At 42.6% G+C, this 26,610-nt stretch overlaps 1 protein-coding gene and 1 long non-coding RNA gene across 2 annotated transcripts in view; one reads left to right on the forward strand and one right to left on the reverse strand.

The window, feature by feature from the left end:
• Positions 1-1,809: 1,809 nt before the first annotated feature.
• On the reverse strand, positions 1,810-6,258 carry LOC115611774. Its single transcript, XR_003992689.1, has 3 exons — positions 6,205-6,258; positions 4,597-4,759; positions 1,810-2,504 (listed from the first exon to the last, which is right to left on the reverse strand). It is a non-coding gene; the product is annotated as an uncharacterized LOC115611774 (long non-coding RNA).
• A 3,728-nt stretch (positions 6,259-9,986) lies between these two features.
• LOC115611773 (vesicle-associated membrane protein 2-like) overlaps positions 9,987-26,610 on the forward strand; it is a 51,077-nt gene continuing 34,453 nt past the window's right edge. The window contains exon 1 of the mRNA XM_030495177.1: positions 9,987-10,292. Within this exon, the coding sequence (XP_030351037.1) occupies positions 10,291-10,292 (2 nt within the window). The 5' untranslated portion in view covers positions 9,987-10,290. The remainder of the gene's footprint in view (positions 10,293-26,610) is intronic.

Consider the following 26,610-nt stretch of genomic DNA (forward strand, 5'->3'; position numbering starts at 1 on the left):
CAAACAGCATAGCGAAGTAGCATTAACTGTTGGAGAAGAGAGAGCTTTTTCCTTTAACGAGCTGGGTGTGCATGCTACTAGTACTTCTATGCCTTTCCAACTTAACCCAGGTGACAAACTTGCCATCTGTCCTCTAGGAAGCCACAAAGGGAAGTTCTACATCAAATGCTGGTAGAACTTTACGTGTTATGTCAGCTCTGGAACACCCCGCTGAAAGCCAGCTCAACTCTGTACCCTATTTTAGCAGGTTTACTGTATTGGACTGTCACATTTAAAATAATGTTGCTGTGATAAGCTAGTCCTTCATCCTTTCAGTTTGGCACCTTGGAGATTCCTCAGGTGAAGTTTCCCCTGGGATTGTTTCATGAAGAAGGATGGGGACAGGTATGTATTTCTAAAGTAATGGCATGGCTTACTCTTGGGAAACCTGTGAAGGATCACAGTTTAAGAACAGCAGTCATAGAGAAATGTAAAAGGTTAATTCTGATTTGCCAGGCATCGTTTGGCTTTTATGAAGCAAATGGGCGGAAGCGACAATCAAGCTCCATGGAAACATGGTTTCTGAGGGATTACAGCCCTTGTAGCGCAAGGATGTTTGTTAGATCTAATTTATGGCTTTAGAAGTAGGAAGTCTGGGCACTTGCTGGGAGTGTCCAGAACCACTGAAGTCTGAGCAGAAGTGAGGAACTCGTTAGTGGTTCATTCCTATTTGTGTATCCTGCCCAAGGTTTTCTCCTGCATACCTTACCTAATGGGCCCTGTGAGCATTCTCTGGATGCACGTTTGTGATCTGACCACCTGCTCCACATGGGCAAAGCAGCTTTACCTCTTTGCATAAGGAGCATGGAGTGTTTGATTGACATGCCACAAAGGGTGCTGAGCAGTATCACTCGGGATACTCTGCAGTGTGGGAATGGAATACACATGGCTCTGAATTCCTCCTGTTGAAACTGTTCCACAGGGGGCATGGGAGGAAGCTAAGACAAGAATGGGTGACATAGCTCAGTTAAAGTACTCCCTAGGGATAGAAAAAAAGCCATTTGTATTCCAGTCCCCTTACCAAGCATTCACTGGAACAAAAATGGAACAGCTCCAAAGGGGAGCGGGAAGGACAGAGGGAGTCCTTTCCCTTATGGACCAGTGGCTTGGGAACATAGGAAAAGGAGTGATGAAACTGGTCCAAGGTTCCCAGCCCCTATTCTGCCTGGCAAAATAAAAGATCCCTTAATGGTTATGTGAGACAAAGTCTGTTTAGCCTGTTCCCTACCAATAGCAAGGAATTCATCCTGCATACAGAGTTGTGCCAGCTGGCATGGGAGGAAGAGATACGTGCTGCTGGGCTTGGGGTAATCTATCTGCTCCAGAGGCTACTTCTGCCCTTAATCTGTATTTATGAACTCCATAAGGTAAGTTGTCTTGTGTATGCCTGGATCTTAATGCCACCCACTGTGTATTGGCTAGTCACAGTGCTGCTTTCCTTTTCCTCACTGGGCAATTCCTTCCAGGCACTGTGGAGGGGATGGAAACAGACATCTCAAGGTTTGCGTTCCATTGGTATGCTTAAACTGTGAATACTGTTCTATTTGGAGCTGTACTACACAGACCTTAAACCCAAAGAAGGTTTAAATGCTTTCTGAGTTGTGATCGTTACTGTTCCTTTTAAGGAGAGGTGCTGAATTGTAAGTTAGGATTTGAAAGTCTGTAAAAGTTCAGAAATTCTGGAAGGCAATTTGGAAGTGTTCTGCAATTTTTGTGGCCAGGATAAGCTTTAGAAGCCCTCTCCCCCATCAAATTGCATACCCAGGCTAGTAAATTTAAAAATAAATCAAAAGTTTAATATTCCAGACCACAAACAGCACTGAAACATAGCTAGGCACTACGAACAAGTGTAATCACCCAGGGGTTCTGCATTTAATACTCATTTTCTCTTTTGCAGCTCAATGGGATAACCTTGTTTCCTTGAGAGGAAAAAGAAAACTCTTTGAAAATGTTTCTGAAACAATTCCCTGTTCTTAATAGCTGAGAAACTTCTAGCTCCTACTTACAAATCTTTGTTTGCAGAGTTTATGCTAGTTAAATTGGTGAACGTACATCTGTTACATATAGCAAGTATGAACTACAGTTATGGTTGTAACTGCTGCACACAGACTGCATGGGGTGATGATCCAGTCACCCTGAATGGACCCTAGCTTCAGCATTTTGGATGTAGTCGGGTACCCACAAGGCACCCACAGCAAATCTTTAATGACCTCTACATACTTGACTTTCTGCAGACCGCGTCACCTTTGTCGTAGTGATCGAGCAGGCTGTGGGCAATGAAGCTCCGTTCTGAGTGCAGAGTCTCACACTTGGGGCAGACGAGGATTTCACATTTCGGACACATTTTCCCAGAGTGGGGCTGCCTTACAGAACATATTTCCTCCCTCGCTGCCTTCAGTTTTTTGGAACCTTTCCTGTGTAAACATCTCCTCTTGTCTTCAAGAAGCTGACTTCTTCCCTGAGGGCTGGAACAGTCAGAAACGAAGGCAACAAGTTTAACTTATACATTTCCCGGATGAATGAGATCAGCAGAAGCAATTAGTGTGTGATTTATGAACCCTTCCCGAGGCTTTCCCTATGACACACTAGGAGCAGGTGCAGTGTGGTCACCTGCTGAAAACAGGAATGGACAGAAAATGGAGAGTCTGGCTCTGGCGCTGAGATGGGAGTGACAAGCCATTAATTTTAGAACATAGAGTTATTAAAAAGATTGTCACCATTTAAACGAAAGCATATAAAAATGGTAAGGCAACTAGCTTGGGAGGAGCTTTCTACTCAGTTCTTTAATATGCAGCTCTTCTGTGGGTGATGGTGGCACAAGCCTTGTGTGCCAAATTTCATACAGCTCTGTGTGTCAAAATTACAGGCTCTGACCTAGTAGAGCTCACTTACGATATCATAAATGTTCTTTTTCCTCTGGCATGCACTAATAATCATGCTGGCTAGTAGATAACCCCTATATTATACTATCCTTGAACAGAGATGGAAAGACAGAAAGGAAAGCAGTCTTGATTGAATTATATGCCATTATATTTTAGTAAAACAGTACGTCAAAATCAAGACGCTAACCTACATAATCACAGAGCTCACAAATCAGTGCTGAACTGTAGAGATTGTCTAATTTGGCCACACCACTGTGAAAGTTCTATGGGCCCTGATGCCTTGAGTGTTTTAAAAAAAACCCTTCCATGCAATTTGTCTGTAGGAATACATCCAGTAAAGTCTGAAGTCTGACTCTCTGTTAATGTGAGAGTACCATGGGAGGAGGATGCTACATCACTGTTTTGATATGTTTTTATTTTTAGATCAAACTGGGGAAAATCCATATTCATCACTTACTAATAAGGATCAAGTCCCAGAAAGCATGACTTGACTGCTTCAGCTGCATTTGTCTGCCTCCTGAATGTAGGCTTCAGTGAAATTATGCGCAACAGAGAAAATTCACAGCTGTAATTCACTGAGTCCTTGCATGTTTGACTGTTTCCAGTCCAGTTCCTCAGCAGCAAGATAAATCCCAAAGCAAAGCCATTGGTATTAGTTGTTCTGCAATTGGATCAGTCTGAGAGAAGAATCTTGCTCTCAGGATCGTTTCTGGCTAGTGTATATTAATCTTATGTCGAGCTTGTAAACAGCTGCTGTGGCTATCAAGCTTAATGTAGTTAGCTGAATAATTGCTGAGACTTGCATGCACTTCCTGCTAAGACAGTAATTTCATGATAACTATCAAAGGCAGACTCTTCTTAGGAGATGTGTACAAAAACCAGCTCTTCTAATGGATGAGAAAAGACTTTTTGGAAACTAGTCGTGATCTTAGCATGATGCATATACTAAGCTTACCTCATGGGAAGGAAGAATAACATCAAGTACAAAGACCCAAGAAGAGAATTTCAAATGCCGTAAGAATGATGACGATAATTCAAAGCTAATACGTGCACATAGCAGTAAACTCAAACTCATTTTTGCCTCTTTGCTTAAGTTTGTTAAAGAAGGAATAGTTTTGCATTGCTTATCTTTTTCTTTTACCTGTAAAGCAGTAAGCATAAAGGCACTGTTATAGGAACATAAGCAAGAAGTATGCTCTGATTCAAGGAACTTAGAAGCACTAACTTTGAAGAGTGATTTCAGCTGCTGCCCATACGTTGCCACTATTTCTATGCTGGAGCTGGAGATATTGGTGCAACAAAAACTGCGGCAATGTTACTCCTAGAAGTGGTGTCCTTCGTTGCCACAACTGGCAGTGCTTGTGTGTATGTGGAGGAATAGAGATGCTGCTCCTCCAGATCTCCTGCTGGGTGGGAGGAAGCATAGGGAAATGGTTGCCAGATAAACATGCACGCACCGAAACTTTGGAGACCTTCATTTCATACTTACTTCTGGCAGTGAATTGCTAGTTTTTAGGTCAAGTTGTTTAATTAGCCTGTAACTGTTTCCTTTGTGAAACAGTCAACAGAGTAGAAGTAACAGAGGTGTCTGTGACTCTTGGAAACGTGCTCTGGAAATACTTATAAAATGCCTTGGTTAAAAATGTATACAAAATACAATCTCAGATGTACTTACAGTTTATTCTTAGGAGACCCAGAGAAGAGGCTCAATCCAGAAAATCTCTTCTTGAATAGTCGCTCTCGCTTTTTTCGGCTGTGCTTCCCATCTCCCATGCTTTCTTCTGTGAGTTCCTTCTTTCCTTTGTGCCAGCTCATTTTATCTGTCATGACAACAGCACCTGCTTAGACGAAAGCAGAAATCTGAGTAGCTTTTCGAAAGTCCCTCCCGTACTGCGTTAGACCTGGTGAAGTCTGGACCTGTTACTCCACAGACCTGTAAGTGTCCTGGTTACACAGAAGAGATCAGCTGCTTCCCATCAGATGGAGCAAACACCTGCTTGGAAAAATCCAGCAGACACAAGGTGACTCTGGGTATTCTTACTCAACCACTATTCCACGTAATTATGGAACGTAGGTTTGGACATTAAATATAATAAATATTTCCCTCTACGCACTCTCTTTCATGATTAGGCTTGTTGCTGAAAACCAAGAGAGGAGGCAGCTCGTTTGATAAAAGCAAAGAGCCAGGAGCTAATGAAACAGTTTTGTGCAGAGAACAGAAGCAGCGAAACAGATGTGAGATGGATCAAACACTGCAATGCAAAAACCAGAACCCTGAAAAGATGAAGAACCAACTGGGGATTTTAGTTAAGGCTTGGAAATTGTTTCCTTTTTCTTTTGATAGAGCAGTTGATTAGTCTGCATTTCCGTGTTGCATTGCTTTGTCTCCAAGAATTATCCCTTTGGCCTCTCTGATTGAATTAGCCTCTCTGCTCTGCTTTTAATACTTGGTAATTGCATTAACTTTTGGTAGCTTGACTTGGAGGGTTGCATTCAGCCCCTCCTACTGCCTGGAAGCGCTTGTCTCTTCCTACCTGTTCAAAATATTTTCCACAAATCATCTAAAACAAGTCAGGCAAAGTCTGTAGGCTTAAAACCAGAATTGAAACCATTTTGAACTATGTGCTCTTCTGATTTTACTCTTCATCTCCTCCCGCTGTCATCCACCATCCATCCCTCATTCTCCCCCCTCCCCTTCCACACCCGACCTTCCCTGTTTTAAGGACAACAGTTCTTAACCATTTCTTACAGTATGATATACAGAGGCAGAAGGGACTCACTGTGCAAATTCTTTGCAGGATTCACACCCTGAAGCAGGGTGTGTTTTAACTGTATTGTAATACAATTGTGTTGTAATCATTTACCAAAATTATACGTTTATACGCATTAAGAAGAAACTATAACTATCTCGAAGGAACATGCCACTCATGCTTGGTAGTGAGACACCCAGCTTTTTAACAGAACCCGGGTAAATTGTACCTGTTTCTCCCACAGAAATGGCAGATCAGACTGTGAAAGAAGATGCAAACTGTTAACTGACCTGTAAAAGGAAACTGTCACTAAAGAATTACTATGCTATTAAGGAATGACTAAAAGTTGCAAGTGAAAGAAAGTTACACACCTCACAATTATAGACTTCCCTTCAGTTTTTAATCTCTAACAAAATAATCTGCAAGTTTGAGACCTGTTTCAGGCATACAGTGGTGCTGAGGTGAAGCTTTGCAGAACAGACCAATCCATGGCTAATAAAATCAGCAACTGAGGAGGCAGGAATCTTCCTTACCTCTGAGAAGTGAGCTTCAAAGGCTTCTCACTGCAGGATCTTTCAGTACTAATTCCACTCATCTAAAAGATCAAGAGAGGAAAATGTAACATTGAAAGTACAGGTGTAAGTATGTGGGAATTGGTGACAAAGAATCAAAGATAAATGGAAGGGGTCTTTTCTAAAGCCTTTTTGTCAGTAATTTTTTTAGAAATTGTAATTTGGATATGTATTGTAGAGTATTTAATTTCTCTTAACAATCAAGTTGTCTGACTATGTTGAGTTCCCAGTGTAATGAATTCTAATGTATAGGAGGAATTCCTTCTATGCTTTATGTTTAAATGCATTGCCAGATCAGAAGATTTGAATACCCAGTATTTAAATAATTTATTTCTTTGCCTCGCTTTTCTTCTTTGCTTAAATTTTGTCCAACTTGACTACCATTACTTTCAATATACTGATTGATTGTCCTCACCTTTCATACTTAGCAACAGAATAGTGTTTTTCGGATTTGTGAGCCAAAGTAACCAGTAATGGTGTTACTGTTGCTAGCCCTGATCTTTACTTTATTATCTTGTCAGTCCATAAACCTATAATGACTCTTTAAAACAGGAATCCTACTTGTAGATCTGGGAGAAAATACATTTCCTTCAGATGAAGATCACTTAGCAGCAGGGGACAGCACTTTCAGGAACCTCAGTGTTGTATCTCTAGCTTGTCTCTAGTTAATTATAAGCAAGCTCTAGTACCTGCAGGACTTCAGATGTCAAACTCGATTTGCACTGATGCTTGCTGTTGACTGCTTTCATTCCTAGGCTACCTGAGCAGTGTACTGGTGCCTCTGTAACTGCCTTCATGTTCATAAATATCATGTCAGGACAAACTATTATGGATGGATGGGGCAAAAAAACCCCAACAAAACCCCACAACAATTTATGAATGAGATAGTTTTTCCTATCTGGCAGGTTAAAGATGAAGGAAGCTGTTTTCCAGAAACAGAGTGTTCCACAGCCATCTCTCCACCTGCAGCCGTCCTGACCCAGCTGATATCCCCTGGGGTAAAAGAACCAAACAGAACAAGAGGTAAAACCTTTGCGGCAGGGACTGCCATTCACACAGGGCAAGAGATGCCAGACAGGAAAGGAGGTCTGGAGAAAGGAAATGAAAAGCAACTTGGGAAATATTTCTCAAGGTATTCCCAGGATGTAGCTTTCCTGATCCATTCCTGTATCTTAATTCAATATAATTTAAGCTGTTTGAACAAATTCTGATCATATTATTTTTGCCACCACAGGGTGTCTCTGCATCTCTTTTTACACCAAAAGCTTTGGTAGCCTTTAATAGCAAGCTGATGTAGGGCTAAAGGAAAATGTGCCCCAGCTTAGATATGGACTTTCTTCTGGATCATGAGCCTTCTTGTATTGGAATGGTGATGCCTTCATTAACTGGTAGGAAATTCTTCTTTAGCAAGAAAGGCCATAGTCCAATGATGTTATTTAATTTGGTTTTGAGAGCTCTCCTCTGTCTGATCAAAATAAGCTGTGCCCATGTGATGTGGTGCATTTATCTAGCCTAAGCTCATTCTGCACTATGTTCACAATGTTTGAAGCATCATCACTGTACTGGCACATTTCTGCTGAAGCAGGCAATATCTGTCTGCCATTTTACCTTTATGCTTATGCGGGTACTTTCTGTTGTTCTTCAATCAGAATAAAGCTGACATGAAGTCAGCATAAACGCTGCATCATGGATAGTTTATATATTAAAACTGTTTCATGTTGGGCTTCGGGTTTTCCAGATTTGGGTTTTTTTTGAGTCTTATAAACTTTGGTCTAGCATCACCAGTTACTTGTTCCACCCTCCACACAGTAGGGACAGGAAGTGCTAACCACAGAAGGGGCAGGAAGGTCTAAGACAGCAGGTCCTTCTGACCCAGGAGCTCCTGGTCACACTAGCCACACATGACTCTTCACCTTCTCAGTATTTTGGGTTTGAGGACTAAGATGACATACCTGGTAGCAGGTGGTCCCAATGTTAGGCTTAAGTCTGTGAGTGGGTGTTGGTGTGTGGCTGTATGCTAAATGGGTATCAAACATATCTCTGTCTAGGATATCTGAAAAGTAAACTGTCCTCAGGAGGAAAGAGTTATGGAGGAAATCCAGATGGCAAGTGCTAAGTGGTCTCTAGATGGATAAATCTTAAAGCTTGTCTGGAATCCTACTGTCATTAGGGCATGCCAATTGGTTTAAAATCCAGCTTTTTTGTAGACAAAATCCAGTTTGAAGTGTTTTTTACTTCCATCAGGAAAAGTTTCCCAGGGCCAGGCTGTTAGGAGTGCGATATGTGAGCAAGCCCTTAGTGATGTGGTCAAATGTAGAAAACTAAGGCTGAAAGTGCTGCCCTAAGTGATATTTAGTTATTCATGCAAATAATTAGATCCAGTAGAAGAGACAGAATCACCCTCTGGTGGCAGCAGGTATGATGAGTCTTCAACATGATGAACAAGCTCCCAGGCAGCAGAGGGAGAAGAGATGTTCCTGTGACTAAGTTACTCTGAGGTGTTCCACTGTTCCCAAGGAGCTAGTTCCCTTCAGAGCTGGTAGCCAGGGGCTCGCATCTGAATCCAGCTAGGATTTGGGCAGTTCCTGAGCGTCCTAATGCCTGGGCTGTGTACCACTGCTGTGGGTGTTGTCGCAGTCCCAGTTCCTTTCTTTCTTCATGAAAATTTTCAATTTCTGGATACTAAGTTCAGAAACTGGGACTGATGTGTTGCTCACCCCTAGTACCTGTATCTTTGCCTGTTGCTTTGAGGAACATCTCTTTTCTTTGGCTTCCGCATGCAGAAAACACACATTCAATCTGATGACACCAAGGTACTTTATCCTCAACAGGCACCCCAAGATATGAGGTCTAGATACTTATAAAAACTCTTCCTGTTCTGGGTTCACCTTACTTGGGCAGACACCTGGTTTCAAAAGCTTGTGCTATCTGTCACTGAAATTGATGGAAAGTTAGTGAAGGCAGTGAATGGTGGTTGTCTTTTTACATGAAAAATGGAAGTTATCACAAGTAATAACAGTAATTCCTTAAACCGTTATCTGAATGGTGGGCTGCACAAACGTTGCTTGTTATTGATTTTCCTTTATTCCCAGATCCAGGCCATGTGTGACATTACCCGGTATGAGAATTCTTTTCCTTTGTGCATGATTCTGGATCAACTTCTTCAAAATGAGACAGAAGAAATGTTCTGCTTCAGAAGAAGTTTTGATCTGTACAGACGAAGGGGGGTAGGCAAGAGGAGTGCTAATGTTAATGAAAGGGATTCAGGAGGGAGATTGGATGACTGGACCTAGGTTAGTTGGACGGGGCTTGGAGCAACCTGCTCTAGTGGAAGGTGTCCCTGCCCATGGCAGGGGGTTGGAACTGGATGAGCTTTAAGGTCCTTTCCAACTCAAACCATTCCAACCCAAACCATTCTAGTATTCCATGAATCACATAAGAAGCAATGGTTGATCTAGTAGCTTGTCTGCCTCTGGATTTGCTCTACATTATGGGTAGGAATTACAATCCTGACAATTTGCTTTTTGTCGTTCTCAAGTACTCACCTGTGACAGCACAGATTGAACTGCAATACCTCTCGTGATTTTATTCCTCTTTCTTTCTTTCCCTTCCCTTTTTTCTTTCTAGAGATGCGAGGGAGACAGAAGGTGGTTACAGACACACACAAAGGTTTTCATCTCCACAACCACCCTCAAGGTCCCCAGCTGGAACAATCCCAGCTCCAGTAACCACACCCGGAGAGACAGTCCCTGCTCCACAGGGGCAGGAGCGGGATGCGGGAGGCTCCGTCTGCCTGAGTCACGCTAGGACCTTCTCCTGCCTGGCGTGAGGCTGGGGAGGGGGTACCTCCGTGCCCTGCCTCTACTTCCTACCCTGTGATGTGAGGCACAGGCATGCTCAGTAGCCGGTGCCTACCCCTCCTAGCTCAGCAACAGTGCCTACCACACTAGGAGACTGCTGGCAGCAGGAGCGGAGCCGGAAAGCCATCTTTGCTGGAGAGGGAGGCAGCAGCCCCTGCGCCGCTCGGCACCCGCTCGGCTGCCCACCATGTGAGTACCGAGGGGGCCCTGCCCCACGGCCCGGCGCCAGGCGGGACGCTCACGGCGGCCATGGGGACAGGAGCGTCGATGTGCAGCCGCGGGTGTTACCCTGTTGCTGCCGCAGCCGAGGGGGGATTAACTTTTGGGATCCGGCGTCGGTTTGGTGCCCGTGGGACGTGCGGCGGGGTGGGGTGACGGGATGGAAACGGGAATACCGGTGTCTGAGGCTGCCGTTCCTTGTGGATGGCATCCGTGCAGCTGCAGGCTCCAAGCAAGGAGTTCCAGGGCGTGGGGCTTGGCTTTAGCCGGCCGGAGTCTGTGGCGAACAGCATCCAAGTGTAATCCATCTGCTCCTGCTGGCAACGTGGGGCTCGGTCCGCTGTTCACCCAGCTGCCAGGCAGCAGTGGAGGGGATTACTGACACGTTTCTAACTCGGATTAATACTCAATAGGAAATGCTGGGCCAGGATCCTCAACAGGTTCGAGTCAGGATTGTTCGATAGCCTGAGTCACTCCGTGCTGCTGATACACAGCTGTTTATTTTCACAGTTTAATGCAATGTTCTCTCTCAAATACTAGCTGTCTGATCCATTCAGCCTCACCATCTCCAGTGCCAATGGCTTCCTATCAGCAGTGCTTGATAATAGTCTGCTCCTTCTTGTTTGCATCTCTTCAAATATCTCTCCCAAGTCTTTACATTCAGCACTAATGACAGCATTAATGTTCTCTGCTAGGCAGTGATGAAACCCCCAAAGACATTCTGAAACCAGAAGTGTGTGGAGGTAAGTAGGAACTGGTCGTCCCCCTGTTCATTCACAAAAGAATCCAGGTCACTAAATGCATCATTTTACTAGTGTCTCAATTGGCTGCTTGTTCTCAGTGATTCCTAAGGGAGAGCCAGGAAGATGTCTAAACCAGGCATTCCCCTGTGGTGTGTGGGAACAAATACCTGCTGGTATTGGGTGGTCTTGGAAGAAACGCAGCTTAGCTAATTCAGACAAGATGAGGAGTGGAAACAGTCCTGGCAATCTACAATGAAATGACTTCAAAAATATTTCCAGTAACCAACTGTTTGTCTTCATGAGGGGGTTCGAAAACAGAGCCCACGATCACATATTCTGAAATGTTGGCTTTTTGCTTTAATGCTACTTCCTATATAACATCTTGGGCAATAAGCTTTTATCCATTTTTGCTAAAATGTTTCCCAAGGAAGGAACTCTTCGGAAATGAAAAAAATTGTTATCTAAAAGAAGATTCCTCATGTAAACACTGAACTCCATCTAGCAAAAGCCAGTTCACTGTAAGCTTCTGTTGCCTAGTTGTGTTGCTATCAAGAGCCAGATGATGACATCAAATACTTTTATTTGTATGTGAGCTGTTCTTCAGTGATTAATAGGAGAGTTTGCTGCTGCAGTATTACACAATCTGAGCAGTTCAGATACAAAACAGTACCTCAGATAATGTTTAAATTAACCTGTGGATATTTCAGTCTTGGTGTACATAGGTGCTCATGAGAGCATTTGTAAATAAAGCAGAAAAGGTGATGCTAGTGTAAGTCATTCATACTTCTTCTGCAGGGAACTTGCATCAGACTTCTGACAAAAATCAGAAGCAAAAGGGAAGACGGTTTTTGTCTGTTTTGGCAATATAGACTTTCAGTCTGATAATGGAAACAAAGCCAAGACAAATAAGCAGCTTGTCAGTTGGCTTCTGTCTCATTGCCAGCTATTGTAATGAAAACTTCTTTTTCAACATCTGCATGAATATCATGTCCCAGTAGCTTCTGAGTTACTGATGAGCACCAGAGATAAATGTGTATTAGCTACTGACTTTTAGCAGCAGCTACAGCTGTAGTTCACTGGACTACAAGAGCTATTGGCTAGAGAGCACCAGCTGCTCTGTAGAGGTTACTTCTGCTGTAGAGTACTGCAAACATGGACTCTTGTGTGTACACAGACATGCACATGAGACACAATGCTGTGTCTTGAGCTGGTGTGAACTAGTCAATAAAGAACTCCTTCACTGGGTCAAATGGCAGCTCCATCTATCCTGGTGTGCTGTCCCCTAGAGCAGCTTGCAGGGAGTGCTCAGGGAAGAGTACAAGGACACAGTGGGTATGCAGTGGTATTGCCAGAATACTTTTCTAGTTTCCAGGGATTTAAGGCTCAGGGAGTGTCTAAATCTGAGGAGAGTTCTTTGTATTTCATGACTCCCAATGTTGTTTTTTCAGGAAGGTGTCCTGTTGCTCCATTTGCAGTGTCCTGTGGCAAGGAGCTCCACAGCTGGACCATGGAGGCTGTGAAAGCCGCTTCCTGTTGGATTTGAGCTGGCAGATAGCAGGTTCTGTCTCACTGTACTCTTGTACTGGGAATCAGAGAACAGTGTTCCTTATTCACCACCTTCTCTGTGATTCATGATTGCATATCAAACCTACACTGATTTACATCAGGTGGGAATCTGTCCCTGTGGTCTCTATCAGTGAGTAAAATCCAGGGCAGATGAGATACGTTCATGTAACAGACATCTTTTACATTGCTTCAGGCAGAGCAAAGGAAGCTGTGCCAGAAGAACACTGAATGAAAGGAGGAGGGTATAAGAGGGATATAATGGAAGAATAGAGAAGGGTTGGGCCATGCCAGTGCAGCTGGGAAGATGGAGACACTTGAGGCCAGGCTGGATGTGATTCTGAGCAACCTGATCTAGTTGAAGACATCCCTGCTCATTGCAGGGGGTTGGAGTAGATGACCTTTAAAGGTCCCTTCCAACCCCAACTAATCTATGATTCTACGATTGTTCCAGCTGTAAGGGAGAGCACACAAACTTATTTGGAGCATATGAGGAGCAGTGAAGGGAGATGAGAAGAAAATGGTGCTCAAAGCTGAGGCACTTACAGGCTTTGTTCATCTCTGGAAAATAGACTAACAGCAGCAGGTGAGGTATATGGTTTTGTTTCTTTTACAATGGTCACATCTCAATAGGTAATTATATATAATAGAAGCTCATGGCATCATGTCATCTGTTGTTTACAGACAGGTCAGTGACCAGACAGCAGGGTGCCTTTGATTACATTAATCCAATACAAATGTGCTCTATTGCAGGGTACAAGTTTTGTGAGACAAGCAGCAAAGCAAAGCACCTGGCTCTCCCTGGGGCAGAATTGCCTTGCTCTATCTCATTCCTTGGGTGGCAGTTAGACCTTCCTAAAAAAACCCAATCCTTCCGCCTGTTTTAGAGCAGCAAGGAGTACATCCGAGCAGTGAGGAGTACATCCTGGAGGGGCAGAATGGGATTGAAGTGGTTGCACCAGTTGTAATGACGCTGTTCTGGTTGAATGTCTATTCAGTTTCTCTGAGAAGAGCGGCATAGCTGTGGCCTCCTGCTGTTAGTAGAGCAGTACTTAGCCCTCCTTTTGCTGGCATAATTTTATGATACTCTGCAGAATCTCCCTACCCTGCCCTTCTCTTGTACTGAACAGCAAAGACAAACTGATTTAGTACAGCTCTCTATGCAGTCCTGATCCACTGCTTATAGTAGCTTAGGAAAATCCATAGAGCCAGTGCATGTCCTAGGGAAGTATAACCAGCATGAAATGGAGGGGTAAATGTTCTAAATGATGCAGCTATTCCATGCTGGTAAGAGCACATGTATTCCAAAGAGCTTTGGAAATCCATGGTAGCAGGAAGATTTGAGTCCACTGGAGCTCTCCAGGTTTTACACCTGGTGGCCAGCTGCATCATACAGAGATGATGCCACAAAGATTCTTCTCCATGTATTGCATTAAAAATAAATACTTTGAGTTTACATTAAATGCTTTCCATTCACATTGTTATTTCTGATACACTTGTCATTTGAAATAAGGGTGTCCAAGTAGGTCATAAATCTTTTGGATATTTGGGTGATGAGCGTTTGAAAATGTAGAGATCAAACTGAATGGTGTCTGGAGGACCTCAGCTAAGAAAATCCCAGAATGTGAGCAACTGGGAATTATATGTGCCAAGTACAGACACGTGAATATGTGTCATGATAAACATTCTTCAAAACAGGCTAATATGAAGTAGATGGAACCCAAATATATTTAATTTAGTGGTCTCATTCTTTGTGACTTAGTGCTTATTCATTCTGGTATGTGTCAGCCATAACTTGTTCCTGTTAACTTCCAGGCATTTTGCACAGATAGTTCCAGCTGTGGAGTGACTTACAGGACACCTGCAGTGGCTGCAGTGGAAGGTGACTTGGTCTGCCAGAGGAGCATTTCTCCTTTTTAGATGCTATTTACATAATTAATGCTTTCCTGAAAAATCAGTACTTAGTTGTAGAGCACCAGGGAAACCCATGTTTGCGTGCCTGTGTGTGGACAGGCATGTTTGAGGAAAGGAGACCAATGTATTAAACCTGTTCTCCCTCTCCTGCTGCTGCCCTTCTGCCACCATTTACAGGATGCAGAACACATGGATGATTCTCACTGGCAGCTTTAGCCAGACATTTATGGTGCCTTGGAAGGGGCAGTACAGACTGTCCTAAATGAGGTCAAATGGACTGAACTGCTCATTTTAAGCAATTATGACTTAAGAGAATATCCTCTCACCTACATCATTCAGTAGTCTACTGTCATTATTCATAGCCATTACTCGCAATTAACTAGACTGGTGTTTTTTAATGATGCAGTCCCTTTTTTCCCCTCATGCATGTACTTGAGCCCCCTAAATTCTTTTCCATTATCCACTGAACAACCACCAAATGATTGCAAGGTGGGTTGTTTTTTTAACTGCTCAGTTATGACAACCTTATGTTTTTCTGTGTAGAAAGTAACTCACTGAAATAGATGGGTCTATACATTTGCGAGTAAGTATTTTTGTCAGTTGCAATTACATTGTAGTTTCTGTACTGGGTGAAGTAAGTTCCTGACCGAATGATCTGAATTACCTGACCAAGTTCCCTGATCTCTTCAGAGGCAAAACTTAATGAAGAATATGCAGGAACAAAAAAAAAGGAAGTATTTCTATTTCAGAGTAAATTAGAAAGAAATTTAATTCCTCAGGTGTTAACTTACACCTGTTGGACTCAGTATCACAGGGTTCAAAGAGGACTTTATTCTTGAAAATAGAAATTCTCCCATGATGACCTTTTAGAAGATAAAAATCCACATCGTTTCAGGAATTGTGTTTTGTTTGGTTGGTTTTTAAAGTACATTCTCACTTATCGCAGTGCTCTCTAAATGTAAACTGGTAAATGTATTTGAATCAAGTGCTGTCACCGAGTGTACATCAGGACTGTAGTTTGCTTGTGTTCTGTAAGTACCAGATTGTTGACAGCTTGTGAGGAGTCAGTGCGGTGAACTTCACTGGAGTTTTTATTATTATGAAACATGTCAATACCATGCAGAATTGAGACAGCCTTTGCAAGAAGCTGGAGCTAGAAGCAGAACTGATGGGCAGTGGGAATATACCAGAGGCTGTGATTTGTCCTACTTCATTGAATGGTGTCCTGATGCTGGAGTCCAAGTAGGAAAGGAAGTGTTCACAGAGTTTATAAAACTCCTTACATGGTCTAGAAGAGTTGGAGGGAGGAAATACACGTTGATAAGTGTTGCTCTGAACTGTCGTTAGTGCCTGATTCTGGATAAATGCTGATTTTCTCTTAAGATGCTCACACTAGATCCAGATGGGAATTTATACATTTAACTTTAAAAATCTTAATTGGAAAATGAAAAAGCAAGTCTCACTGTTGCATGCAGCAGACCAGAGGAGATAGGAGTTGCTGGTAGTAGGCAAGATTACCAAGGAGTGGTATGCTAAGACTTGAGTTGTGACCCACTGCTACAGAGCTGAGCTTTTGCAGCCAAGTTTGTGGCTTCTGGAAATGGTGGGTTTAATCCCTGGTTTATCTAGCAAGATGGTGGCTGCTGAATTAGCACCAAGGACTGTGTTGCTTCAGGGATTGCTGTGGAGGTGGATCCTTCGTCTGTGGAGAGACATAGAGTAAAGCTCTATGGGTATGGGCATGCTCATCAGACAGTGCTCCTTATATCCATGCTGGTAGCAGGTACCTTTTGGTTTTGGGCTTCAGAAGCAGGACAAATCCTTAGCCCAGCACTTTCCCTATCCCTCCACATCTCCTTCCCCAGTCTAGATTTCATGTACCACTGGAGAAAAGGTGAGGAGTGAGCTTTGCCAGTGAGCCTTGTAAACTGCAGTTCTTGTTGGAATCAATCTCTGAACCTTCCAAGTGAGAAATGCACCCAAAGTACTCAGCTCTACTGAAATGCTCTTGCGTGTATAATTGACAGTGTGGATCTGGGAAGGAAAGCACTTGGAAATTTGCTCCATAGGCTTCTCAGCATCATCTCTGCATGACATAAAGGCAGGGGTGCTGGCTCTGGGAGGTGGGGGGATATTGTAATGCACTAGTTGCCCTTTTAGAGACCGAGGGCCCAAGTCAGGCAATGTGCCACCATTTCAGAAGTATATGGGTCCTGGTAAAGCTTTCCTAGAAACTATTAAAATCATTAATTATCCCTAAACCCACTTGTTATCTGCTTCAGGAGGTTAATGGTTAGAAATTACATTTGTTCATTTGAATTCACATACAAAAATAGCTCCTCTTTATCATGCTAGTGAATCTGGCCCTACTCAGGGCCTTAATTACAGTGTGCTGCAGTAAGGCAAAGCACACTGCTGCTTGAAAGCATAAACCTGATCTGCTGTTATCCACCAGCTGTTGGCACAGGTTATCGCATAGGATAGTGTCTTGTATGTTATTTTGGAGTTTAGAAGGGAATTTTAAGACTGGACATTTCTTATTGCTCTCAGTGATCCTGAACACTGGTTATAAAAGATAAAAATCTTTTCCTCTCGCTCTCTCTTTCTCATACACACACACACTCTTTAGGTTGGTCTGTGGGAAAGCTTTCTGAAGTCCAGCTAGGTTTGCCAATAGCTCTGATAAAGAATGGTTCCTCCTTCTCTTTCCTTCATGTGCCACTACCAGTATCCATTTCCAGTGTGTGCACAGGGAGAATAGCTGCACACAACAGTTGTCACCCATGGTGACAATTCATACGGGGAAAGCGGAAAGGAAGGAAAGAAACAAAAAGCTTTAATCAACAGCAGCAAAAACAAAGGTGCCATCTACCCTCAAACACATAGAGCACTTTGTGCCATCACTGACTGGTATGGCACTTTGTGCTGCCAAACATCCTGAGTGGGATCAAATCTTACAAAGCAGTTACCATAAGATAACTGGGCTTGCCTGTTGGTAAAAATGCAAAGATTCCTAAATAGGCATCAGATTGAGCACCAATAAACAAAACTGGCCTTGCATCCCTGCATAGGGTGAGAGTGGTGGATGCTGCAGGCCTGATTTGCTAGGACTGGTTCTGGCCAAGTACTCCTATTTACAGAGGACAGTTGTATGCACATACAGCTTGCTTTATTTACCATCACAAGTGCACTGAGTGACAAAACAGTCCTTCCAGAAGGCTTTGGGGATTGGGTTGCTTCCTTCTTCAAAAGCTGACTGAGATTTGATGATGACTTGTAGCCCATCAGCTTACCAGAGAATCTCGAGGCAGAATTCTCTGAGCTGGTGTCAGTGCTGCGGTTGAGAGCCTTTCTGCTGATTGGGATCTGGGGAGAGCTCAGCTTGAGAGCGGGTACTGCCAGGATGAATCAGCAGATATCTTCCTGGAAGCAGTCGACAGTCTGGGTATCCCAAGTGTTTAGCAGAGATCCCACCAGGCTATAAAAGTCTGCTTCTGAAATGTTTGACTACTTCTTTCCAGCAAGGAGCTGTACAGTCATTCCCTGACAGCTGTGATACTGTCTCCCACACATACATGAAGTTCACACTATGACATTTTTCAGCAACTTTGTTTACTAGATGATTTAAATACAGAAATATTTCCAGTCACTTAACACTTTGATGCTTTTCTCTTTGCATTGAGCATTTTAAGGAGACTAGGCGAAGGGAATGGAAAGGCAGAATATGCCCCATGTGACCTGGCATGTTGACACTGATCTGCACATTTTTCATGTCAGTTCTCAATTGCTTCGTATATGTCAAGTAACATGGTCTTTTGTATTTCATCTTCATAACTGATGCGTGGCTACAGCAGCAATGTTACAGTAAAGACCCTTGCATTAGCATGTTCATTGCCTTTGTTGTGACAATCAGTTTTATGCAGTTACCTCTAGGGGCAAATGAGTGGATTTGATGTTAAGTTCTTTGCAGAGACTGAAATGTTTTAGTAGTAGAATGATCTCCCAGCAGAAATTACAGCTGACAGGTACTTTTCTTGTTTAACCCCCACCTGGCAAAGCCAGTTCTGAACTATGCAAGTTGGTATTTTTCTTGTTGCTGACTTCCAGATAGCCGTTTGCTGAGGATCTCCTTCACCACCACAGGTTTAGAATTAAAGCCCATTTTCTGCTCTGAGCCCCCTCTCCCAGCCTTTCCATGAGCAGAAAGAAGGTGTTTTTGCTTAGAGTAAAACATAACAATTACAGAATTGAATGCTCTCTGTATTTGGATGAAGGAAAGAGCTTAAGAAATCAGTGTGTATGGATGAATAGAGAGGGAGCCTGCACCTTGGGCAGGGGAGCACTGTACCCAGAGAGAAGAGCAGAGTTCCTCTCTTGGAAATACCCTCATTCCCATGCACTGCCAGTGAATAAGAGGTACCAGGATTTCTGAGTAACTTGCTGTGATCTTGGAGGAATCTATAGTTCTTGTATCAAGTAAAAGAACTCCAAATCCTTCAGCGTGATTGAACTGAACAGTTGCTAGTACTGAAGTCTCTTAGAAGAGTAAGTCCTACCCAGCAAAGAGAAAAGGAGTCTGAGAGGTCATATCTGTTTAGGAAGTTGAATCCAAAATCCACAGAGGCAACACAACTACTGGCTCTAGATCGCTCAGATCAGAGCTAAATTGTTCTGTTCAAGGCACTTCCACTCTGCAATGATGCAGTAGCATTGAATAACGTGAATGAAAACATGAAAAAAAGTAGAAAACATAGTTCAGAAGGTAACTCCCAGTGAATTAAGCATTACATACGTTGTGTGAACCTAAAAAAACCCCAAATATTGTAAAACATTTAACAAAACTTAACCAGTGACTAGCCAAGTATTAATTTAATTTAAAACACCACCTTTTTTCTTTTCTTCTTTTAGTTTGGTCTAACCCTAACGATTCTATGATTCTGTGGTGCTTGTCTCTGGATTTCTTCCAGCATTGCTTGTACCTGTCTGTAGCACTGGGTCTGGTTCACAGTGAAGATAGCTCTTCCCCCAACCTGCACCAAAGTAGTTGTGCTTCAGTGTTTGGACATATACAACCATTTGCAAAACTCCCCTAGCTGAAAGGATTTTTCTCAAAGGCTTATGTTTATTTCTATAAACTTTGATGAAACTGATTGTGCAGGTTGCTTATGAAGAAAGGCTGAGAGAGTTGGGGTTGTTCAGCCTGGAGAGGAGAAGACTCAGGGAAGACTTTATTACAGCCTTTCAGTTCTTAAAAGAGGCCTATAAGAAAGATGTCAAGAGACTTTTTAGCAGGGCCTGTTGCGATAGGATGAGGGGTGATGGTTTTAAACTAAAAGAGGGGAGATTCAGGCTGGATGTGAGGAAGAAATTTCTCTCAGCGAAGGTGGTAAAACCCTGGCACAGGTTGCCCAGAGAGGTGGTGGATAAACCATCCCTGGAGACATTCAAGGCCAGGCTGGACGTGGTTCTGGGTTGAACCACATCTAGTTCAAGATGTACCTGCTTGTTGCAGGGTATTGGACTAGATGACCCTTGAAGGTCCCTTCCAACCCAAACTGTTCTATGATTCTATGATTATGCATGTAGGTAGCAAAGGAAGGTACTTGATAAAGATTTCTTCATATCTTAAAAAAATTGTCATCTAGGATTTAGGATAAAAAATGAGAAACTCCTTCTATTTGAAGGGCGGTCGTGAAGTATTGTGAGCAACAGATAGGGGATAGCAACTTGGTGAGTGTGTGGGGAAGAGGAGACAAGTACAGGTGTTGATGCTTGCAGCCTGCTGCACAGAGCCAGTGTTGTCTCCTGACAGCACAGTCACATCACAGGCTCCAGAGGGTTGTGTCTTCAGCAGTGACTCATGTGCTGAATCCAGTTTCTGTTGTTCTCACTGTGGTCCCTTGTTAACCTGCAGATGGTCTATCTTGAAGTCTGCCTTTCCCTGTCACTTCCCAGTGGTGAATGTGACTTCTCTGCCTGTGTTTGAGACTTGTGCCTTCCTGTGGTGGCTTGATTACAGACTGAGGATAGATTCACCAACCAGCAAACATCAACTACAGCTCCAAATGACAGAGAGCCCGTAGCCTAACTTCCCATGGAAATAGCCTTCCTTTCAATCTGTATTGGATGCAGCATGTTTTTTGGGGCTCTAGTAGCAGAACCATCCCAAACAGGGCTGTTAGTGGTGACAGGAGACAGGATTGCAGTAACTCCCTTGTGTCTTCACATAAACAAAGGGAGTCCCTCTGCTCTGAGCTACAATTTTCTTTAATCTGATCAGAGTAGAATAATTTGCATTTGTTCATCTTCACTGTCTCTTTGAGAGAATAAACTAGGCAAACTTGGCTTCATTCTCTCATAACAGAGAAGACTGGTTGTAGGCTGAGGGTCAGAAGGAAACTCATTTAGAATATGTGAGGAATTTGGGATGGAAGAGATTGCTTCAGCTTGCTTTTTACAGAGAGACTGAATGAAGAGGACACAAGGATAGACTGGGATGCTACATCACACTGCCTCACTATTGCACAGAGAAGAAAATTAGTGCTGTCTCTGTCCTCCTGTCTTCAAAGTGGAACCAAAGGGAAGATAGTGTAGTTGGCTCTCCTTTCCTTTAAAAAGAAAAAGACAAAGACCCAAGGACTTTGTTTAGTTATCTTTAATTACTAGATCTCTGCCCAAGTAATGGGGGGTGTTTGGAACTGAGAATTCTTTTTAGTTACTGCTATAACCAAAATAGGGTTTTTCTTGAGAAGCCTTTACTTTTCCAGAATGTAGTGTATTTTCTATTTCCAAGTAAAACATAGATTTTATATGGAACTTGCTCTTGGGCATTTTCAGATAAATGCTCAGGATGCATTACTCTGAGATCAAAAAGACAAGTAAGTTGACCTTACAAAGACTGTGAGAGAAGATGTTAATACTCCATGAGAAGTGTGAGGTTTCTAGGTGAGAACATATTCAGCACAGGAAACAACACCTCTGCCTAGAAGCATGCATATTCTGTTCAAATTGTCAATGTTTTTAATGACAGCTGCTTTCTGCAAATGTGCATAGAGAATGCCCAATTTACATGCTTCCATGATGCTGTGCAAGAGCTATTCTGCATATAAGCACTACAATGCAAAGCATATTCTATTTGACAACTCAGTGTTTTGCTCTGTCTTTAGAAATACAGTCCCGAGAGGCTGGTGGGTTTTGCGTATGTGTGCATTAAATGGGCGGTTTTGGGCTAGGCAATTTGATTTGTTTATTTTTCAGACTATCTAAGAGGGAGAGACTATCTAAAAGGGAGAAGTTGTCTGACAAAGTGTTGGAATTCAGCCTCTCACTTCTGGGGCTTCATCTCCAGTCCACTGAGGTGGCTCTTGTCCCAGTTCAGGCAATCTGGCTTTGAAGAGTACTCAATTCTTCCCAGTAGTTCTTTGCTTTACACAGGATGTGGTGTTGGTGTTTATCTTCTCTATGTGGAGGTATCCTTCATAGCAAGTTTAATGACAAAAAACCAGTAACAACTATTTTAAGTCACCTGTCTAAGCATCAGAGAAGTAGAGAATACATTTCTTAGAGGAACAGTGTGTGGCTATTGACTGTACAGGAACTAGCCCTGTTCATAAAAGCTGAAGTATGGACTGTGTAATACCATACTAGGTAAAAAAGGATGCATCCAGCATCTTTCTCATTCCTCATCCCCAGTCTATAATATACATGTAAATAAAGCAAACTGACTGTTGGAATATAGCAGTAGTCCTCTATCAGCCATACACAATTGGCTGAAATCAAGAGAAATGTGTAAATGGCCCCTAGGTCCTGGGTGTCTTACATGTGGTACACCAGGCCAGAGCAACAACATGGATCAGGCAAGCAGGCAGTGATTTGAAAGTTCAAGTGATTGAACCAAGGATAATGGTTTTAATAGGCTAAAACCAATCAAAATACCCTTCTGTGTCTTAAAGACAGCAGTACTGGCAAACTCAGCACTGCACAGATTTACACAATATAAACATTAACAGACCAAAGAAAAATTAAAATCTTGTTGAAAAACTTAGACAAGTATAGCCACTGTATATATTTTATGGATTTTTTTTTTCCCCCTTCAGAATTGGGAAGTGTTAATGGGAATTAAGAGAGAACATCCTGGTTTAAATTGAGTAGCATAAATGAGTAAAAATTGTAGTTCTCTTACACGCTTCTGATTATCCCACAGCTTTAATGAATGTCCCTTTGCTTATGTCCTGCAAATTTGTCTCACAGAATTGAGTTAGTGTGGGATTGTGTCTCCATCACAGTGCTCCAGATCCTGATGTTTTAAAAGAAGTTAAGACTTCTGCCCTCTCCTGAATGTTTCTGCTCTCAAAGTATTAGGAAATAAACCACCCTGCAACAACTTCTACTCACTGGCTGGAAAGGTGGCTTCAGGGTGGTGCCTTCTGCTATTTAATGGCTCTTTGTAACCCCTGCAAGTGTGCCTGGTCTTGGGTGATTCATACCATTTTAAGTACCAGCGAAGTGGTGAGCAAAATAGAGGAGCAACAGGTTGTAATAGCATGATGTTGCTACAGGGAAAGATGATGTGCTCCAGCAAGGCTCACATAGAGTGGGTTACTGGGGTAATACATAACCATCTCTACCTTGCTCTTTCTTTTCTGCCTTTTTCCTCACCTTTGATCTATGACTAACTATGACTATCTTTGACTATCTTCACTCTCCTGTAACTACTCTGCCTCACAAAACCTTTTGTGGAGTGAATTTGCTCCCACAGTGTGTGTACAATGTCTGTCTTTTATATTTCTTTTCATCAGAGGTCACATCTTGTTCCATCAGGAATAAACTTTCCTGGCTTGCTTCTAATTTGAAATTTGATTTCTTAAATGTTAAAAATTAAAAGGAGAAGAAGAAAAAAAAATGGTCATGCTGTGACATGTGAAGGGAACAGAAGCTATGGGCTGGGGAAAATATCTGTTCACTAGAAAAGATCTTTGAATAGAGAAAAATAAATTCCCTATGGAAAGATCAAAGCACATGGAGTTAATGGATTATGACAAAAAAATACCTGGAGAAAATATTAGGTTCAAACATAAAAGAGAGAAATAGGAAAGAGTGGGGGTTTTTTTGTTGGAGATAAAGGATAGTTAGATGGCTAGAGAAGTACTTGAGATTATATGATATAGCTAAAGGGCTATTAGCAGGAATAGGCATTTTTTTCCTCATGCCTGGCACAGCCTCCACTTATGTGTTGTCGAGGTAGCCTTGGAGTTGCAGACCTGAATTCTTCCTCTATTGCAGTTCTCTGTGCTGGTGACTAGAGCCTAATGCACTCTATAGTGCAACCAGACCTCTCAGACACATCTCAGACTGATGCAAGACTGATGTAATTGTAATAACTCTTAAAGTCACCTTAATAGCCTGGTTAGGTTCTGCTAGGCTGGAAAATATATGGAGTTTATCAAAGAAAAAAAAACAGGCAGAAACCCTTCTGGTGAGCAAGGAAATGGTCATGGGTGAAGAACTCTGGAAAAACTGTTCAGGTTATCGTTCTCGGAGATCATCTGTACTGGTCTAGGTATCTACGTGCCTTCTTCATTGCTGCAGTGTTTGATGCCTCACAGTCATACCAAGATAGAAACAGATAACTACAGCTAAGGCACAAAGACAGATCCTCAAAGATTTCACTCACAGTGGCATACACATCACTGTATGGGATGTGGGAATCAGACATTTGAAATGCCTCTTAAGAAGCTGGCATCGGATGACTTTGTCCAAGGCTATACTGGGCTTGTGTGGCTGAGCAGAAGCCGCACCTTACTTGTCCCATCTAGTCACCCATCCTTCCTCCATTCCCATCATAAAGCAGAAGTGCCAGGGGACTTGTGCCAGTGTTTTCATGCACCAGGATGTTCACCTGTACTCATTACAAAGTAAGAGCTGGATCTACTGAGAGATACTCAGCCACCCAGAATTATCTGTAGGTATTGCTGTTGGCTAATCTGGTTTATTTCTCTATGCGTTTGATCAGTTGTGTCTCCACAAACCTGCTGGTTGTTTCCTGGATTGAAAGTGATGTCTACATCGAGTGAGACCCAATGTCTGTTACTTGCCCTTCTTAGCGATCCCCCTCACCCTCTGCTTTGGGTCAGTTTCTCATTTGCCTTTTCACTATTCTTAATAAACAAGCCCCTCTTGTCTTCCTGTCTACAGAAGTTTACTTTGAATAAGGCAGTAGATTTGAATAGTAACTGGACACAAGAAAAGTTGGCGTATGTGGGACACCTGTATTGATGATCTGACGGACAGCTGATCAGTACTGGAGCTCATTTAGAAGTGCAGTGTCGTGCCTGTGACCGTATGCTATGACAGAAGTGGTGTTACCAGATGGAGTGAAGGGAAGATGAAGGCCCTGGTTAATCCTAGTCTCCCAGATCTCTCTCATAAGCACTGCCTGTGCTTTGTGAGTGTTTGTCTGCCGTGTGATTTCTTGTCTTTAACTTCCAAGAAGTGGCTGAACTGATGGAGGAACTGTGTTCCTTCCAGCTCACAGGCAACTTCAAATTAAATATATTTAACTTAATTAAAAGTAAAATTGTGTTTCTTTTTGTTAAACAGCTTCATTTTAAACTAGAAGTTCCTTTTCCTTCTTTTACAGCAGTTGCAAAAGCAGCAGTCTCTCTTGTCTGTCCCCATGACCAGAAAGAACTACGTAAAGGAATATATTCCAGTGGGTGCATAGTCCAGAAGAAGCAGAGCAACATGAGTACAAAACACTGCTATCGTCTGCTCTCTTAAGATTGTGTTTAGTTTGCTGTAGTATAGATCAGAGAGAGTGTGTGCATATAAGGGCTAGTAGCCTGGCATCTCATAATTAGAGAATTCCTTAATTCCTTCAAAAGCAATAAACCAGGATGTTGAACAAAGGCGCTTTTTTTTTGTCTTTTTCTTTTTTCCTTTTGTTACTACCCATCCTAGTTCAGCAGCCAAGTTTAGATACTGATCCTAAAATTTCAGTTTTCAACCTTTATTTGATCATGTTCCACTTCTACAAAGCAGTAATCACAGTGGTGCCCTTTTGGCACGTAATGTTCCTGCCAGGGCCAGTACAACCAATCTGCTCTCAGGAGTAGAAGGGAGTGCTACTCCCAAAGACCATCCATGGGAATACAAGTGCAGTGTCTCCTCCTCTTCCATCTCTTTCTGTTTCCAAAGCTATGTATAGCTTTTCTTTTGTATATTGTCGATTTTACCACCAGTCATTTCAATTTCAGTGCTGAAGTATAGAAGACAATAACATACAAAAGGTTGCTACAGTATGGTACTACTATGAGACCTCATAGCAGTCTTCCAATACCTGAAGGGGTCTACAAGCATGCTGGAGAGGGACTTTTCATCAGGGACTGTAGGATGAGGGGCAATGGATTCAAACTTAAACAGGGGAAGTTCAGGTTAGATATAAGGAAGAAGTTCTTTACTGTGAGGGTGGTGAGGCACTGGCTCAGGTTGCCCAAGGAAGTGGTAAATGCTCGATCCCTGGCGGTGTTCAAGGCCAGGTTGGACAGAGCCTTGGGTGACATGGTCTAGTGTGAGACATCCCTGCCCTGTGGCAAGGGGTTGGAACTGGATGATCTTAAGGTCCTTTCCAACCCAAACCATTCTATGATTCTGTGATGCTGGCAACACAGGCAATTAGCCATACCAATTTCTTCTCTTTTTAATAGCTTGGAAGAAAACATATGGAATTAGTGAGCAACAAACCTCAGTTTTCATTTGAAAAAGGAAATAGAGAGTGATTCATTCTAAAACCATACGCTCCAAAGGATGAAGATTTGAATTATTAACAACATATCTAAACATGACGGGTGCTGACACCTTCATCTCTCTTATTTTTACTGTCATGGATTTTCTTCACATGCAGTGAGAGAATTTACACTACAGGAAGTGTTAATGGTTTCACGCTTCCTACCCATTTTTAGCTGCCTAATTTATGGAAAGCCATTACAAGGTGAGTCACTGCTTTCACAGGATTACTGTGGCTGAGACAGAGCTTTGGGTGTTCCTTTAATTTCCATATTTTCTTGAAA

The sequence above is a fragment of the Strigops habroptila genome, chromosome 8, assembly GCF_004027225.2.
Source record: "Strigops habroptila isolate Jane chromosome 8, bStrHab1.2.pri, whole genome shotgun sequence".
In the NCBI taxonomy this organism is placed as follows: domain Eukaryota; kingdom Metazoa; phylum Chordata; class Aves; order Psittaciformes; family Psittacidae; genus Strigops; species Strigops habroptila.